Source organism: Muntiacus reevesi, chromosome 5, assembly GCF_963930625.1.
Source record: "Muntiacus reevesi chromosome 5, mMunRee1.1, whole genome shotgun sequence".
NCBI lineage: Eukaryota > Metazoa > Chordata > Mammalia > Artiodactyla > Cervidae > Muntiacus > Muntiacus reevesi.
The window spans coordinates 11,497,092-11,513,468 of record NC_089253.1 but is presented as its reverse complement, the minus strand read 5'-3'; the positions used below and the strand labels follow the sequence as shown (position 1 = coordinate 11,513,468).

Sequence of the window (16,377 nt, the reverse complement as noted above, 5' to 3'; positions counted from 1 at the left end):
GTAGAGTTATCTAAAGTGGCTGTATCTGTGGATTTTGCCTCATGCTCATATGTACCAATTAATCAAATGCAATCTCTTCTTTCTTTGTTTCTCACCTTCAAAAGTAGATTCTCATAGGTGAACAGGGCTTAAGAGATGACCCAGTTGAATCTCCCCTGTTAAAGGACCCTTATAGCTTCTCCCTGAATCCTTGTGGCAACAAAGAGCTTACCACACATGTGACAAGGCTCTGTGGTTTAGCATCAGGCAGTCATGCTCTTCTTTTCCCAAAGCCAAGGTCTGCTATCCAATTACACCTACCCTTCCTAGTTTTCCCCTCTGTATGAACAAAATTTTTTCATATTACAACTATTTAATATCTGCATTTATTCAACAAATATATACTGAACATTTACCCCATGTGAGCTGCTGTTATAGGTACTTGAGGATACATCAATGAACAAAACAGAATTTTCTGCGCTGGTGGGCTTACCATTATTGTTGTTAGTCACTAAGTCCTGTCTGACTCTTTGGCTACCCCATGGGCTATACCCAGGGATGCTCCTCTGTCCATGCGGATTCTCCAGGCAAGAACACTGGAGTGGGTTGCCAGTCTCTTCTCCAGGGGATCTTCCTGACCCAGGGATTGAACTCACATTTCCTATTTTGCAGGCCAATTCTTTACCACTGAGTCACCTGGGAAGCCCTACGGGCTTATATACTCTAATAAACAAAGGAATAAATTCTTAATACAAAACCTGCTGGTGATACTGCTATGAGTAAAAATAAAACCATCAATAAAGGGAGGAACAAACCCATGTGAATATCGGTGGGGAGGGGTGGGGCGTGTTCTAGGCAGAAAGAACAGCAGGTACAAAGCCTGGGGCAGAAACACGCTTAGTACCTTGGCGTTCTAGAGCAAGAGAACTCATGTGACTGAAGCCTCAAGGGCAAAGGGAGATTGACATGGGATCAAGGAGGTAGCCAGGGGCTTGCAGACAATGGTGAGACACTTCATTTTGATTAAGTGGGGAGGGAAGCTAGTGAATAGTTTGAAGCAGAAGGGTGAGTGAATATGATCTGGTTAATTAAAAAAAAAAATCACTCCATCTGTTGTATGGAGAATAGATTGCAGAAGTGGCAAAGCAGAAACAGAGAATAGTTTAACACTCTGATAGTAATCTACATTAAGAGATGAAGGTGGTTTGGATGATAGCAGGAACAGAGCTGGTGAAGAGTGACTTGATCTAAGATTTATTTTGAGAGTATATTTGACAGGATTTGCTAATGAATTAGGGTATGAGTAAGAAAGAGAACTCAAGGATAACTCCTACATTTTTGTAGGAAACTGGGTACCATTTCATGCGTGAGGCAAGACTCTAGGAAGAGCTGGGTTTGAAAATAAAACGAAGTGGTGTGTTTTATAGAAGTCAATCTTGCAATGCCTATTAGATGTGCATTATGAGGACCACTACATTAAATATACAGTATAGACATGAAATTTACAGTCATAAGACCAGATGAGAAAACCTCGGAGGACAGGTTGCTGAACAACCAAGGAGGTGTTGTAGAGAATTCTAGGCTTTAAGAAACCTTCTATCATTTCCTTTCTTAAACATATTTTTATATATCTTAACAGACAAATTTTGAGAGTTGAGTTCAGTTCAGTTGAGTCGCTCAGTCCTGTCCGACTTTTTGCGACCTCATGAACCACAGCACACCAGGCCTCCCTGTCCATCACCAACACCCAGAGTTTACCCAAACTCATGTCCATTGAATTGGTGATGCCATCCAACCATCTCATCCTCTGTCATCCCCTTCTCCTTCTGCCCTCAATCTTTCCCAGCATCAGGGTCTTTTCAAATGAGTCAGCTCTTTGCATCAGGTGGCCAAAGTACTGGAGTTTCAGCTTCAGCATCAGTCCTTCCAATGAACACACAGGACTGATCTCCTTTAGGATGGACTGGTTGGATCTCCTTGCTGTCCAAGGGACTCTCAAGAGTCTTCTCCAACACCACAGTTCAAAAGCATCAATTCTTTTGCACTCAGTTTTCTTTATAGTCCAACTCTTACATCCCTACAAGACTACTGAAAAAACCATAGCCTTGACTAGATGGACCTTTGTGGGCAAAGTAATGTCTCTGCTTTTTAATACGCTATCTAGGTTGGCCATAATTTTGAGAGTATATTATTGGAAAACCACAGTATCTTTTTTCTGGAAAAATATCTGATATCCTTCATGAAAATGAAAATTTATTGCTAAGGACTGGAGAACCAAGGTAGAAAAAAATAAGCCAGAAGCTTCAAATTATTTTATAAAAATACTGCCTAATGGATCAAATGTTTCACTCTAACAGATGTCCCATCTAATCCTGTTACTGATACTAACTCAAAGCCATTATAAATACAAATGGCAAGAGTAAAGCTGAAGCTTTTCACAATTCACTACTCCATCTTCATTGGTAACTAATCTTAACAGTTGTGTTCTATTCCTGAGAAATTATATTGAATTTATAACTAATGTCCAGAATAGCTTTGCTTTTTCTTAAATGGCCAAATGTTTTCTTGAGAAAAGCTCCAAAAGAAAGGCCTAGATGAGTTTTAAAGGTTGCGAATTACAACACTGAGGAACTATACCAGCTAAGTTCACGAACAAAATAACCAGGCTTAATTCCTCAGTGAGGAGGTCAGAGTACCTTCTGTGAATAAATAGACAGTAATTTGCAAGTGCTGAAGGCAAGATTCAGAAGGGGAGCAATTCAATTTTCATCAACTGGTTGGTGAGTTGCCAAACACTCAACTGTCATATTTTGCTTGCTAGCACTTATCCACAATATAACCCCTCTGAAGCCTGATCTAATGGAGACATCAGGAAATGATCACTACCAGTCTTTCCTGGACCATCTAGAATGCTTGGTGCCAGTAACAATCTAGGATGGAAATGTATGCGACAGATAATCAAGCAAATGAATACACTGCTGTGTTATTTAGAGCAGTGAGGAAATCCATGCAATAGTAGAGCTAAAAGATGCTTTTATCAGTTAATGTCAGTACAGAGTCTCAAAGGGTTAGTTTCCTCTCAAGCAAAAAAGGAAAATGTCAATTTGATTTTAAATTTAGGCATAGAGGAGGGATACTTCTGAAAATTATACACCTTTTGTTCTAACATTGCTCTCCTTCAACAAAGAGCTGTGCAATACTTCAATTCATCAGAAAATCAAAGTGCAAACACCTGGGGAAAAAATAGAATATTAAAGAAAGAATAGTTGGAGCTTTTGAAGACAAGTTCCATTAAAAAAGCTTACTTTCTTTTTATGAGAAAAGAATAGATTTGACAGATAGAGAAAACAATAGTTTTGATCAAGTTTGATCAAGAACAATAGTTTCTGGATCAAGTGAGATGTTCAGATTGTTTATTTGGCATACTATTTGGCATACTAATTTAAATGTGTATCAAAATTTAGTTCAAGGCAGTTCTGATTGAAGAATTGTACTTTTAAAGGCTCTAATAATTATATCATGGAGATTGAGGGAGAGAGGAATCTTTTTGTTTTGTGTTTACCTTTCTATATTCCCTGATCCTTGGTGAGAGATTTTAAACTAGATGTTTGTTGAATGAATTGAGCAGAATCTACTCAGTATTTCTCTTCCTAGTCAAACATCTTTCAGGATATATATCAAGTGGTGTTTCTTTCCATTTCTTCATACATTTTAACACTTTTAGATTTAAAAATGTCAGTATTAAGCAATATTTTATGACTGATTATCATTTCATTGTACGCAGCACTATTTACATTTTATTCCAGAAAAATAAATCTGTACTTTCTAAACTGTGAATTCTATTTTGTTGGCAGGCTGGCTACAGTCCTTAGAGTAGCAAAGAGTTGGACATGACTGATGTAACTTAGCACGCAATAGCAAGTTTAACTATTCTGAAAAAGATAAGGCTACTATCTTGATGTCCTCTTTTCCAAGATTTAGTGCTATCAGTGAAAAAGAAGTTGGAGTCTGTCAACTACCAGCATAGTTTCAGGAGGGGTATTGGAGCCTTACTAAACCTCTCTGCTACTGCTTCTTTCCTTTATCAAAGTTTTTGAATATATTGCATTGTGTTGTGTTTCATGACTTCTTTCATCACTGTTTGCATACATTTATGGTTGTTATTAATTTTTATTGTGTTTATTTTGTGAGTTGTTGAAGGAGAGAATTTCTATAGGCAGGTAAGATTAATCTGCTCTAATAACCTAGAAACCAGTTCTTTAGTAGTATATACAGTCTGCTTGGTGTAAAACTTTGACTTCAGGCATTATTTTTATTTTTATCTTTCTATTAGTTCAATATTTAGTCTTTCCTTGACACTGCAGGATTCATTTCATTTCTATGTATCCTGGGCAACATGCATCCTTGCCAAGTTCTGTTTCTAAGAATTCCATCTGTCTACCTTCAAGTTACCTGTAACTGATATAAGAAAACGAGTTATTATTTCAAATGAGTTATTATTAAGAATGATATCAATAGCTCTGGATGCTAAGCCCAGCTTAACCATATTTATAGAGATAAATGCAAATTTATAAATTTACATTGAGTCAATTATCCTAAAATAGAACATGATATACCTGATTCACATAGAGTATTTAACTATCTATAATCTTGTTATGAGCCAACAAAAAGAGTCTTAAAAACAATGCTTACACAATTTTATATTCTATTAAATAATCAGAAGCTTCCCAGGTGGTGCTAATGGTAAAGAATCTGTCTGCCAATGCAGGAGACATAAAAGACACGGGTTCGATTCTTAGGTCAGGAAGATCCCCTGGAGAATGAAATGGCAATCCACTCTAGTACTCTTGCCTGGAAAATTCCATGGACAGAGGAGCCTGACAGGCTACAGTCCCCAGGGTTGCAAAGAGTTGGATATGCCTGAGCAAGTAAGCACAAGTGGCACCAATAATTAGAGAGTGGAGTTCACGTACAGAACTCTACTCGCCATGGCCTGCACTTACAAGCATATCAAAGGATCTCTCTATGTAAGTCTGTGTATTGTTATTTGGGTAGGACGTTGCCAAACTTGAGAAAATTAGTAGGATGGAAACGGTGTAAAAAAAAAAAAAGGTCTGAATATCACTCTGTATCAAGAATGATTAATAAATGGGATTCCTTAGCCTAAAAGAGAGAGGCATAAGAGGAGACCTGACTGTGGTCTATATATGTATGAAGCACTCTTCTATGAAAAGTTGCCATCATATCTGTAGAGGGCAGAAATAACACTGATGGACAATTAAAAAAAAGAAGTCCCACTTTCAGCTCAATTATAGGGGAAAAAAATTCCAGTGATTGGGTCAGTCTCCTAGGGGAATATCTATAAAGTATTGACAATTTGTTTCCTTGCAAAGCGTTAAGGTAGAAGTTGAAGTCTTGGTCAAGACTTCCTCATAAAAGCCTATGCAAATACTTATGTGATGGTATTTACAATTATCTATGCATGTGTACATTTCACACACTATACTGGGACCAATATCTCCATTGAGGGCACACTGGGTCTCTATCTCCAATTTTTAGTCTAACACAGTCAGGTGGTGTTCAATTAATATTTTACTAAATACATGAGTGAATGTGTATATTTTCAGAGATTAGAATATTTCATAAATAGGAATTTGTGTACATCAAAATGATCATGATTTTTAAAAACTGGTACCACAGTTTATTCATATGAATGGATCTATGAAGGCTAAATTTCCCAATCTGACTCAACTACTCATAAACATTCAGCGAATGGTTTTAGGTTCCTGGGAAGCAGCTACTGAACTTTCTTCCTCAGACTGCTGGCCTATATTGAACAAATGATGTATGTCTTCATTCATGGCTCTAAGGCTCTGAACCACCTAGAAAAATGTGTCTCGCCTGTTTCTTTTGTTATTTTTAGTCATCCCTCTTCCTAACTGTTCTCTTTTTATTCTCAACATTTCCTAATACCATTTTCAGTATGACAATTTCCTACTTATGGTGGATTTTTGGTGGGATCTCATAATTGGTTAGCCCATAGAAGATTCCATGTTTAAAAATTTCCTAAGTTGGCTTTCTTTGTGGATATTAAGAGCAGAGATTTTATTTTTCCTAGCAACTTTCTGTAAAGGATGATGTGTCAATCTAGCTGCAACTGAATTACACCCATAGACAAAGTCCATGTAGTACACGGATTTTGACTGACAGCTAACGGCACTCAGAGTCACAGTCCGTGAATAAAAAATAATGCAATCTTTAATTTTATCGGATCTCAATGTTCCAGAGAAGGAGAAGAATTTAATGTACACTGGTTGATGAGTTGGAGAACCAAAATGGATTTAGTTAGGGGACTGTGATGAATTTAGCATGAAGTCGGTGCCCGCCAGCAGAAAAGGCCTGCATTATTTCAGTCTAGGTGAATGCCAGTTTTCTAAGAAGGTGTTTGGGAGGAAAGCCAAAAATCTTTGTTTATTGTCATTCTTTTGATTTAGTGCTTAGAACTGCCCAGCTTAATAAATGTTTTTGAAATAATATATTTATTGAGTGAATGGATAATTAATTTCTGCACATACTTGCTTCTTAAAAACATAAACAAGGAAGGAGAACCCTTTAAAATTATTGGGCATTGAGATGTACCACGTATCTCACTAAATGCTCACAGTAACCAAGACGACTTCATATGCCCATTTTACAGTCAGGTAAAGCAGGGGTTTAAACTTAGAGGCTGTCCAAACCCTAAAGTCCCTTCATGAAGTTTCTTTGCTGTTGATCATAAATTGGAAAGTCACAGTATTTATCATAGCAACACACTTCCTCTGAAAACTAAAAATACTATACATACAAATGTATCTATATACAAAACAGAAACGGTCTCACAGACACAGAAAACGAACTTGTAGTTACTAAAGGGGAGGGTGAAGGGGGATAAATCAGGAGCTTAGGAGTATGGGATATTAACAGAGATCATAAAACAGACAAGCAACAAAGATTTACTGTATAGCACAGGAAATTATATTCAATATTTTGTAATAACTTATAATGTAGTATAATCAGAAAAAATAACTGAATCACTTTGCTGCATATCTGAAACTAACAAAATATTGTAAATCAACTATACTTTAATAAAAAAAAATTGAAAAAAATGTTATACAAGTAAGTATTTGCCCGAGCAAATATTCATAGCTAGGTAAACAGCATTTTCTATGTGAATTATGAAACTTTAGACTGTCAAAAACTGGACTACATCTAGTACAGTGCATTTTTTTTGCATCTGAAGTTTTCACAGTGAAAATAATTTTGACTTTCAAGAAGTCACTGATGATAAATTCTGTTAAAAATCATGAGCCAGCTTTAAACAGCAAAGAAAAGAAACAATGACTACATCTTAACCTCAAAGGGCAAATGAGAGGTGTGATATCACTCCTTAGTTTCCAAAAGGATCTAGCAAATAGAACTAATTGCTTTACTCTCCTATAATGTTATAATGTACAGAACAGTGGGGACCATAGCAGAAAAGTTGTAGTTTGTTTTTTCATGAATAGATAATTTCTTTTAAGGCCTCAGGAGAGAGCTTTTTTACAGATGCCATTATGAAGACTGACCAAATATCACCTTAGAGAAAGAACCTCCTAACCCAAAAGTGATATGTATTTCATTTATCCAGAAATAATGAGAAACTAGCCATGGACACATTCAAGAAATTCTACAGGAAGTGCCTGGGAACAAGGAGCTCATCAAGGTCTTAAGGAAAAACCTGAACCAATTTTTTGGCCAACCCAATATATTGTCCTTTGTTCAGTTATTTAAAAAAAAAAAAAATTGTCCTTTGGGGGAATCAGAGAGTGGTGATTTAGTCACAATTTACTTCCAAGAAGACTATTTTCCTGGCTTAACACAGAGTTAGGCATTTTCTTTTTGACTGTGAACATTAGATTTCAGCAAAAGGTTGCAGTGCACATGCACTCAAGCATATCCTTGTTTCCTCCGAAAGAACAATTTGGGTAATTCAAAAGGACTGAATAAAGTTTAGCACAAAAAGGAAAGTGTAGTGTTTTGAGACCTCATGCCAAACAGCTGAATTTGCCATTTGTGTTTATTAGGAGTCACACCATTATTCAGAAAGGCCCTATACCACAAAAGAGGTCTACCTACCACTTAGGACTCAGGTCCTGGGACAGGGGCCTGAATAAAGAGTAAATGGTGCCTTGCATTGAGAGACACATTTCTATGTACATTTAAAAAAAATGAATATACCTCGTGGCATGAAAAGGGGGGACGTACAGTAGATGGCTGGATGCCAATAATCAAAACTGTTGCATAACCTTTGTGTTCAGTGTTTACCCAGTGGTCTGGTGATCTGTTTGGACATGAATAGCTGAATTCTGGACAACTAAAAACTCTGCTAATCTAAATTCCCCCCAGTTATCAAGGTCAGGTGGTAGTTGTCCAACCTGTTACAAAATGCCATCAGCAATATTATACATAGACAGATGGCATAAAAAGAAGAATTTCAATGAAAAATATCCTGTACTAGGTTGAAAGAATGGTGCATTCAATTTTGAATTAAAATTTTAGCTCATTCATCCCCCCCTTTTTTTTTTCTTTTTTGGCAGTGCCATGTAGCATATGGGATCTTAATTCCCTGACCAGGGATCAAATCCATGCCCCCCTTCATTGGAAACTTGGAGTCTTAACCACTGGACAACCAGAAAAGTCCAAAAATCTTAGCTCATTCAAATGTTCACGGATCTTGCCTTATGTACTCAATACCTGCAGCTCTAGGTCTATATCCCAAATGTTAAAAGTTGTGAAATAGTTAATTTACCAAATGACCACCTCTGAAAACTGCCAGATGAGTTTCTCATTTCAACTTTGAGGAAGTTTACTCTGTCCATGTTACTGTCAAGAGAGAAAAGACAAGAACAGGTGGAGGAACAAGGACAGCTGAGAGAAAAGAAGTGCGCATGCAGAGACTGAGACAAGCCATAAGCCTCATTCCAGTTAGATATTTGAGAAAAAGTCTGTAATATCAAAGACATGCCGAGATATTTAACCAAGCTGGACAATAAATCCGTCATGTTGGCTATTAAGAAAAAATGAAATTAAAAATCCTCAATAATTTGGAAATTGCTTTTTGATTAATTGGCCTGTTAGGCAAAGTGCTAGATACTTTAAATACTATTTATTCCAAACTCTTGAACAGATAGTTTCTGTAAGGTATGATAAAAAAGGGGGTCCATGCAAGGATGTTCCTCATAAGCAACTGCTATTGGCAGTGAAATCATTCAGCTTCCATCTTGTCCAGTCCTTTCCCCACTGCCTTACTTCAGGGACAGGCATGATCTCTCTTGGACTCGACTCTATCTCTCCATCCTAATTCCCCCCACTTATGACACAAGGTTTGGTCACAGACTAAACTGGGGATTTGTATGTCCCTTTCAAGTGTTCATTAAATGCTTCAAGTTTAGCAAAGGCCAGGATAGAGATTAAAAACTCAGTGTCTTAAGTGTTAGGATTTGCTACTTGTTTATCTCCTTATTTTGGGTTATTGATATCTATCTTTTCTGTATGCTATGAGTTACTTGGATGGCCTAATAACAAAAAAAAATGAGAAAAAGAAGATTAAAAAAAAGTATTTTAAAAGCTCTTAGAAGTGAAAGACTTTCTGAGTAGATCGATTAGTGATAGCTTTGTGGAGGAGACAGAATGTGAGAGTTGGACCATAAAGAAAGCTGAGTGCCAAAGAATTGATGCTTTTGAATTGTGGTGCTGGAGAAGACTCTTGACAGTCTCTTGGACTGCAAGGAGATTAAACCAGTCCATCTTAAAGGAAATCATTCCTGAATATTCATTGGAAGGACTGATGGTGGGAAAGATTGAGGGCAAGAGGAGAAGGGGGTGACAGAGGATGAGATGGTTGGATGGCATCATTGACTCTATGGACATTAATTTGAGCAAAATGTGGGAGATAATGAAGGGCAGGGAAGCCTGGAATGCTGCAGATCATGGGGTCGCAAAGAGTCGGACATGACTTAGCAACTGAACAACAACAACAAAGAACCAAACTGGCTTGGCTCTTAGAGATGGAGAAGATGTTGACAGGTAGTGGTCACAGTGGTAAGGAAAGGCATTCAAATGAGGGAATGGGATAAGCAAAGTCTTAGAGGCAGGAGAGTATGGCATACATTTCAGAAATTGTACATAACACAGTTTAGCTGGAGAAGAAGGATGAATAGAGAAGAGAGAAGAAAAGACTGAAATCAAATGTTGTTGCTGGAAAGGGAGGTTATAGAGGCTATGAAATGATATAACAGGAAATTTAGATTTTTATCTAGGGCCAGTGAAGAGCCACTAGACACTTTTGAGCAGGGGAATCAACTAACAGAGTTGGGAGTTTTGGAAGACTGACCTACAAGTGTGTGCAAATGGAAGGGAGGGATTTGAACAGAGTCTATTACAGTAGATAAGACAAGACCTAAGGAAGATGTGAACACCACAGTAACGGCAATGGAGATTTTACACAAAAGACTAGTTAGTTGGAGGTAAGTTCCAAAGGACTTAATGCCCGATTTAACAAAGGTGCCCAAGAAGAAAGAAGAATCAACAGAAAAGGGCTTTGAACTTTCTAGTTTGGAAGAGTGGGGCAATCTTTAATAGAACTTGATCTTCAACTAGCTATATTGTCTTAAAGCAACACATACATCTTAGAAGCAAATGCATTTCTTATATAGGTTTAGGGCTTTTTGGCTTAGACCACATAAATCAACGGCCTCCACATGTTTAATTATCTAGTTTCTGAGAAATTTTGACTTGGAGTGTCCTTGGGAAAGTCACTAGAAAGATTTTTATTATGAACCTATTTCCTGGGAAACCACATGCAGACTTCAATCTTCCTTGTATATTTTTGGTTGCTTGGCAAGTCTAAATGGATTTGCCTAATCACAGCTTCCTATACGTGATTAGCCACTTTTTTCTCAACTGACTGCCTATACACAGACACCCCAGCTGCTGGCAATGACCAAATCTGTGAGGGTAGGGAAATTTTTATATATTGTTAAGAAGAAACATTCTAAATCAGTCTGGCATATTACCCAAATATTCCTTACTGAAATACATGATCACAAATTATCAGCCAGATGATTCTAGTCAAATAATGGGAAGATCAGTACCACCATAAGGCCATAAAGACAAATCACATACGCCAAGGTCATCTCAGAAGTAGTCGCTTGTACAACAGAATGAATAAACATAAGAGTATAAGCTGGAAAACTATAAATTTAATTCTACTACAAATTATTTTTTCAAGGAATCCCTTAACATTGCATCTATATAATGAAAAGAAATACTGTTTACCTTCTGTCTCATGTAAAAACAAATAAACAAAACCAAAAATAACCCCCCAAAATCATCTGGGCATTAAGAGTGTCTATAAAATAGATCTATTAAATGTTTACAACTGTTTTAAGTAGCTGAAGTCGCCATAGTCATAATTTTTATTGGCAAAAGTGAGAAAGTCATTGTTCAGATATTTCCGCAACTCCAGATATTTGATAGAAAATAGAGAAAATTCAGAATATTAACAGGGTTTTTAGACAGATGTTTTCCAATTCTGCCTCTTTTTCAGAATCATCACAGTCTTTCCAATGTGCCCAGCATAGTTCCCTAAGGGTTCCTCCACAGCCTTCCCCATCTCACAAATGGCACCTCAATCCATTCAATGGCTCAGTGACAAAGCAGTCTCATCCTTGGGCAAATGCCATATCTAGATTGTCAATAAGGGGCAAGGCCACTATATGGCAAATGCCAACATATCTTCACCATATACTTGAAAACTTCACCTTTCTCTTCCTTCTCCAAGTGACCCCTAACTGTCTTTGTTTCTCTTCTTGGCCCCTTCAATGCATTTTCTTCACAGTGGCTTAGCGCTCTCCTAAAAACAACAAATTTGACCATCTCACATACTGAACATTTTGCAAGATCTTCCCGTTGCACTTGGAATAAAATAACAAACCTGCAAATATGGTCAACAACGCTGCACATGATGTGGCCCCTGTTCACCCTGACAGAATCCTTTCATGTCATTCAGTATCCTGTCTTTAAACTCCAGTCACAACTGATATCTTTCAGTCCTGAAGGCATGAAGATTCTTCCTACCCTGGGGCCTTCATATACACATGCTTTTACTCTGTCTAGATACTCTTCTCCACTCTTTATCCAGCTAATGTCTGGTTTTATTTGTATCTCAAAGCTTAGCTTAAGCGGCACTTTCTCAGAGAAGTCGTCTTTGACCCATTACCTAATTGGTGCCTCCTTACAATCATTTATGTTCATTCATAGCATGTTTCCCAATTTATATTATAGGTGTTTTCTACATTAGACCATAATCTTCTTGAACAAAAACTCTCTGTTTTCTTTGTGAATCCTCATTGCCTGGGTCTGTGTCAAGTTCATGATAAATGCTTAATAAATATTTGCTGAATCACTGAAGAAGGAAATTAATGAACACAGCCAGCTAGCTCTGTATTATATACTCGTAATTGAGGGTAGCTAGCCCAGTTGGCTAGAGTGTTGATATTTACTATCTAGAGTGCCCACATGCTCAGTGAAGGGAAGATAAAGGTCTGAAAGCACATATTAAATTTTCAATTCTCTGGAGCATTTTGGTTCTTCTGATTAAGATGAATCACATCTTTCTCTCTGCTCAATTCAATTGGAATCATAGCTCAAGTTCAACCACAGAGCTGATTTCATTCTGTCTAGCACTAAAGTGAGTTACCTTTATGTTTCTCTCTCCCATTAGAAACACATCTGATTCATCTCCATTGTCTCCACTGCATAAGAGTTTCCATAGTACAAGGTTAAACATGGGCAGAAATTGTAAAAAAAAAAAAAAAAAATAGATCATCATTCAAAAATAAAGAATTACGAGATGCCAAGGGAGGTTAAGACTGGAAGGTATCATCAGATGTAGGGTAGAACCCAACTTAATTGTTCAATTTACTCTGATTCAGCATTTCCTTCAAGGCATCAGGAATTCAAATAGTGATTAAAACAGTTTCTTTCTCTGTAAATCAGTAAGCTTTATACAGAGAAACAAATCCCCATCGGTGACTTTTGTATGGTGACAGGACAAAAAAGTAGGACAGACCCAGCAGAATCTCAACAGGGCCAACAGGTCCACAAACCTCTACAGCAATTTGGCAGGAGCCTGCTTTCAGGGGCATAAAGTTAGCTCTAACAGTTTCCTGGATCTCCTCTCCCCAGTAGAACAAGCCTATCACCCATATGCTGTGTTCTTTCTTTGGGTTATTGCCTGGGTATTCCTGGTTGATTTAAGCTTACCTGTCTCCCCACCCGCCTCTTTTTGTCCCAGGGCTATTTCACTCCTGACTCAAAGGAGAAAACAGTTCAGATAGAAATACACCAGCCAGAGGGGGCTGTGGCACCAAAGATAGAGATCCAAAATAATGTGTTCTAGATCAAATTAAGGAGTTTTGGCTATCGATTCCCTAGAACCTTTAAGTGCTCTGCTGAGCAACTGAGGTCATGGAATGACTCAGCTAGCAGGAGGTCTGCTAATGGATGGTAATGCTTTGCTGACTGCTTGACACTGGGATTTGCCTTAAGGCTGTGCTGAACAATTGCTGTCAACTGACTTGTAGAAGTATCTACCTGTTATTCTAGCAGATCTTTTAAATTTAAATAGTGAATGCTTAATAGTTTTAACTTTAAAACACATGGCAAATATGAAAATGTGTAGAATAGAAAGTCTTTTCTTACAGATCACCAGACATTGGTGTGGAAATGCTTTACTCTCCCCACACTCAAATTAATTCTGTGATTTTAGTGCATTTGGATTTAACACATGAGAAATTTGGTTCTTTTATTAGATTATCAAACAATTGTGGCAAAGGCTGAAACCATATGTAGCAAACTACAAGTAACATATATGTGGCTTCCTTGGTAGCTCAGTGGGTAAAGAATCTGAGACTCGGGTTCAATCCCTGCGTTGGGAAGATCTCCTGGAGAAGGAAACGGCTACCTACTCCAGTATTCTTGCCTGGAAAATCCATCTCATGGATAGAGGAGCCTGGTGGGCATGCAGTCCACGCAAAGAATCAGGCATGACTAAGCAACTAATACACACACACATTCACATATATATAGTGAATATTTGCTGTCAATTTGTGCCAGGTACTACTCTAAACACTTAATGTATATTGACTCATTTAATCCTCATAGTATGTCAAGGGGCAAGTGCTAGTATTATCTGCATTTTGTAGATGAGAAAATTAGGCTCAGAGAGGTTAAGAAATTTGACCAAGATCAAATGGCTAGTGAACTGCCAAGCCAGGGTTCCAGCTCAGATACTTTGGAGTTTGCACTCAACCAGAAAGCTTTCCTGCTCTGTACTCTCCAGATATTAAATATTTAATTTTCATAAATCCAATGGGATGCTACCATTGAAAGTTCAAGTGTCAGTCACTCAGATGCGTCCAACTCTTTGCAACCCCATGGACTATGGCCCGCCAGGCTCCTCTGTCTGTGGAAGTCTCCAGGCAAGAATACTGCAGTGGATAGCCATTTCTTTCTGCAGGGGATTTTCCAGACCCAAAGATCAAACCAGGGTCTCCTGCATTGCAGGCAGATTCTTTACTGTCTGAGACACTAGGGAAGACCGTTTTATGATAGCACCAGGAAGCTACCATTATAATCCCCATTTAAAAATAAGAGGGGCTGGTCTAACCAATGTCACTGTGCTAAGTGGCTGAGCTAGGCTTTTAAATTCCATCCTGCCTGACTCTTGGGTCTGAGATCTTTTTTTTTTTTTTTGGGTCTGAGATCTTAAATACCACCCACTAGTACCTCCCAGAGAAGGTAGTATGCTTATTTTTTTTTAAATCAGATATAGCATTAGAGGGTTTTCTTGGTGGCTCAGTGATAGAGAATCAGTCTGCCAACGCAAGAGATGTGGGCTTGATCCCTGGGTTGGGAAGATCCCCTGGAGAAGAAAATAGAAACCCACTCCAGAATGCTTGCCTGGGAAATCCCATAGAAAGAGGAACCTGGTGGGCTACTGTGGAATTACAAGAGAGTCAGACACAATTTAGAGACTCAGCAATGACAACAATAATAGCGTTAGAGATTACACAGATTTTAAGGGAAAGAGAAATAATTTACTAAGAGTATAGTGCCTCACTAGTCACAATCTTTTAAAATATTTAAATACTTTTAGGCTAACTATTAGATTTTTATAAAATACCTGAAATACTATTAATATTAAATGTTATCATTTCTGAAGAGCAGAGCTCAAAGTTCTCTTCTTAGAAATTCATATGATTCATCTCACTGTTCATATGATTCCCCAAAGTAACTGCAGTTACCTCAAGAGCTTTGTGAACATTTCAAAAAAATAAATTTTAACTTATTTTGACTACTGCAAGTATAAAATGCCATGTAGTACTTATTAAATAAAATGGGTAAAAGTATTACCAAATAAAAACAAATCACAAGTGTCATAAAATATAATAATTATTTCAGGATAGACTATTCAAATTATTATTTTTCACATTACTATTTTATTAAAGGAGGGAGATTACCATTTACATTTGAAAAGTTAGAAAGTATTAACATGCCAGCTAAGTCAGGATGATCTGATAAGGCTAAAAATTTATAGAAAAATTTAGATGGTTTTTGTTGTTTTTGTTTATAAGAAAATTTCTTTAGAAATCTATCACTTACTTCTCTGAGTTCATAGTTACAGTATTGGCTTCTTTTACTTTCTGTAAAATTCTATCATCACTGGATTTCAAATCTCCTGGTAAACATTGAACATCAGAGAATAAAAGAACAGAGTACATTGTGGGTGGGTTACGGCATAAGCTTTAATCAAATAGTTTGTCACTGGTATCCTACTGTGAGTTGTTCATGTTTCTATTACCTTTAGGCCCTTTGAACAGTTTGATTTCCACAACAGTCTCCAAAATGGGTCGTCTTCTACGCACGTACAGCCGAACGATAGACCCTGCTTCTTTGAGCGCTTCCACCGCTTTACTGTGGGAAACCTCTGACACATCCACCTCATTCACCCGTAAGATACAATCATTGACCCTGAAAAAAATGAAGACGGGTAAAAGTCAGGAGTGTCCAAGAGAATTTCTGAAAGAATATTATGACCATCTAACCTGAAGATGTGGGGAAGCAAAGCACACTGGCACTTTAAACATATTTATACTTGGAAGAAATGCTTCATATGAAGGAAATCAAAAAAACCTTGAACCCCTCAGCCTTCCCAGTCTTCCCAACATTGACCACGCTACTGGTCAGGTCCTGTCCTGAACTCCAGTCCACTCTGATTGTGACTACATCACCTATGGGGTAGTCACATAGGTCAAT

The 16,377-nt window shown here is 37.6% G+C and overlaps 1 protein-coding gene across 5 annotated transcripts in view; it reads right to left on the bottom strand.

The window, feature by feature from the left end:
* The window catches only part of DLG2 (discs large MAGUK scaffold protein 2), a 2,219,272-nt gene that overhangs the window by 651,597 nt on the left and 1,551,298 nt on the right, over window positions 1-16,377 (bottom strand). For all 5 annotated transcript variants that reach the window (XM_065936970.1, XM_065936964.1, XM_065936965.1 and 2 more), the window contains one exon: window positions 15,923-16,092. In XM_065936970.1, the coding sequence (XP_065793042.1) occupies window positions 15,923-16,092 (170 nt within the window). The remainder of the gene's footprint in view (window positions 1-15,922; window positions 16,093-16,377) is intronic.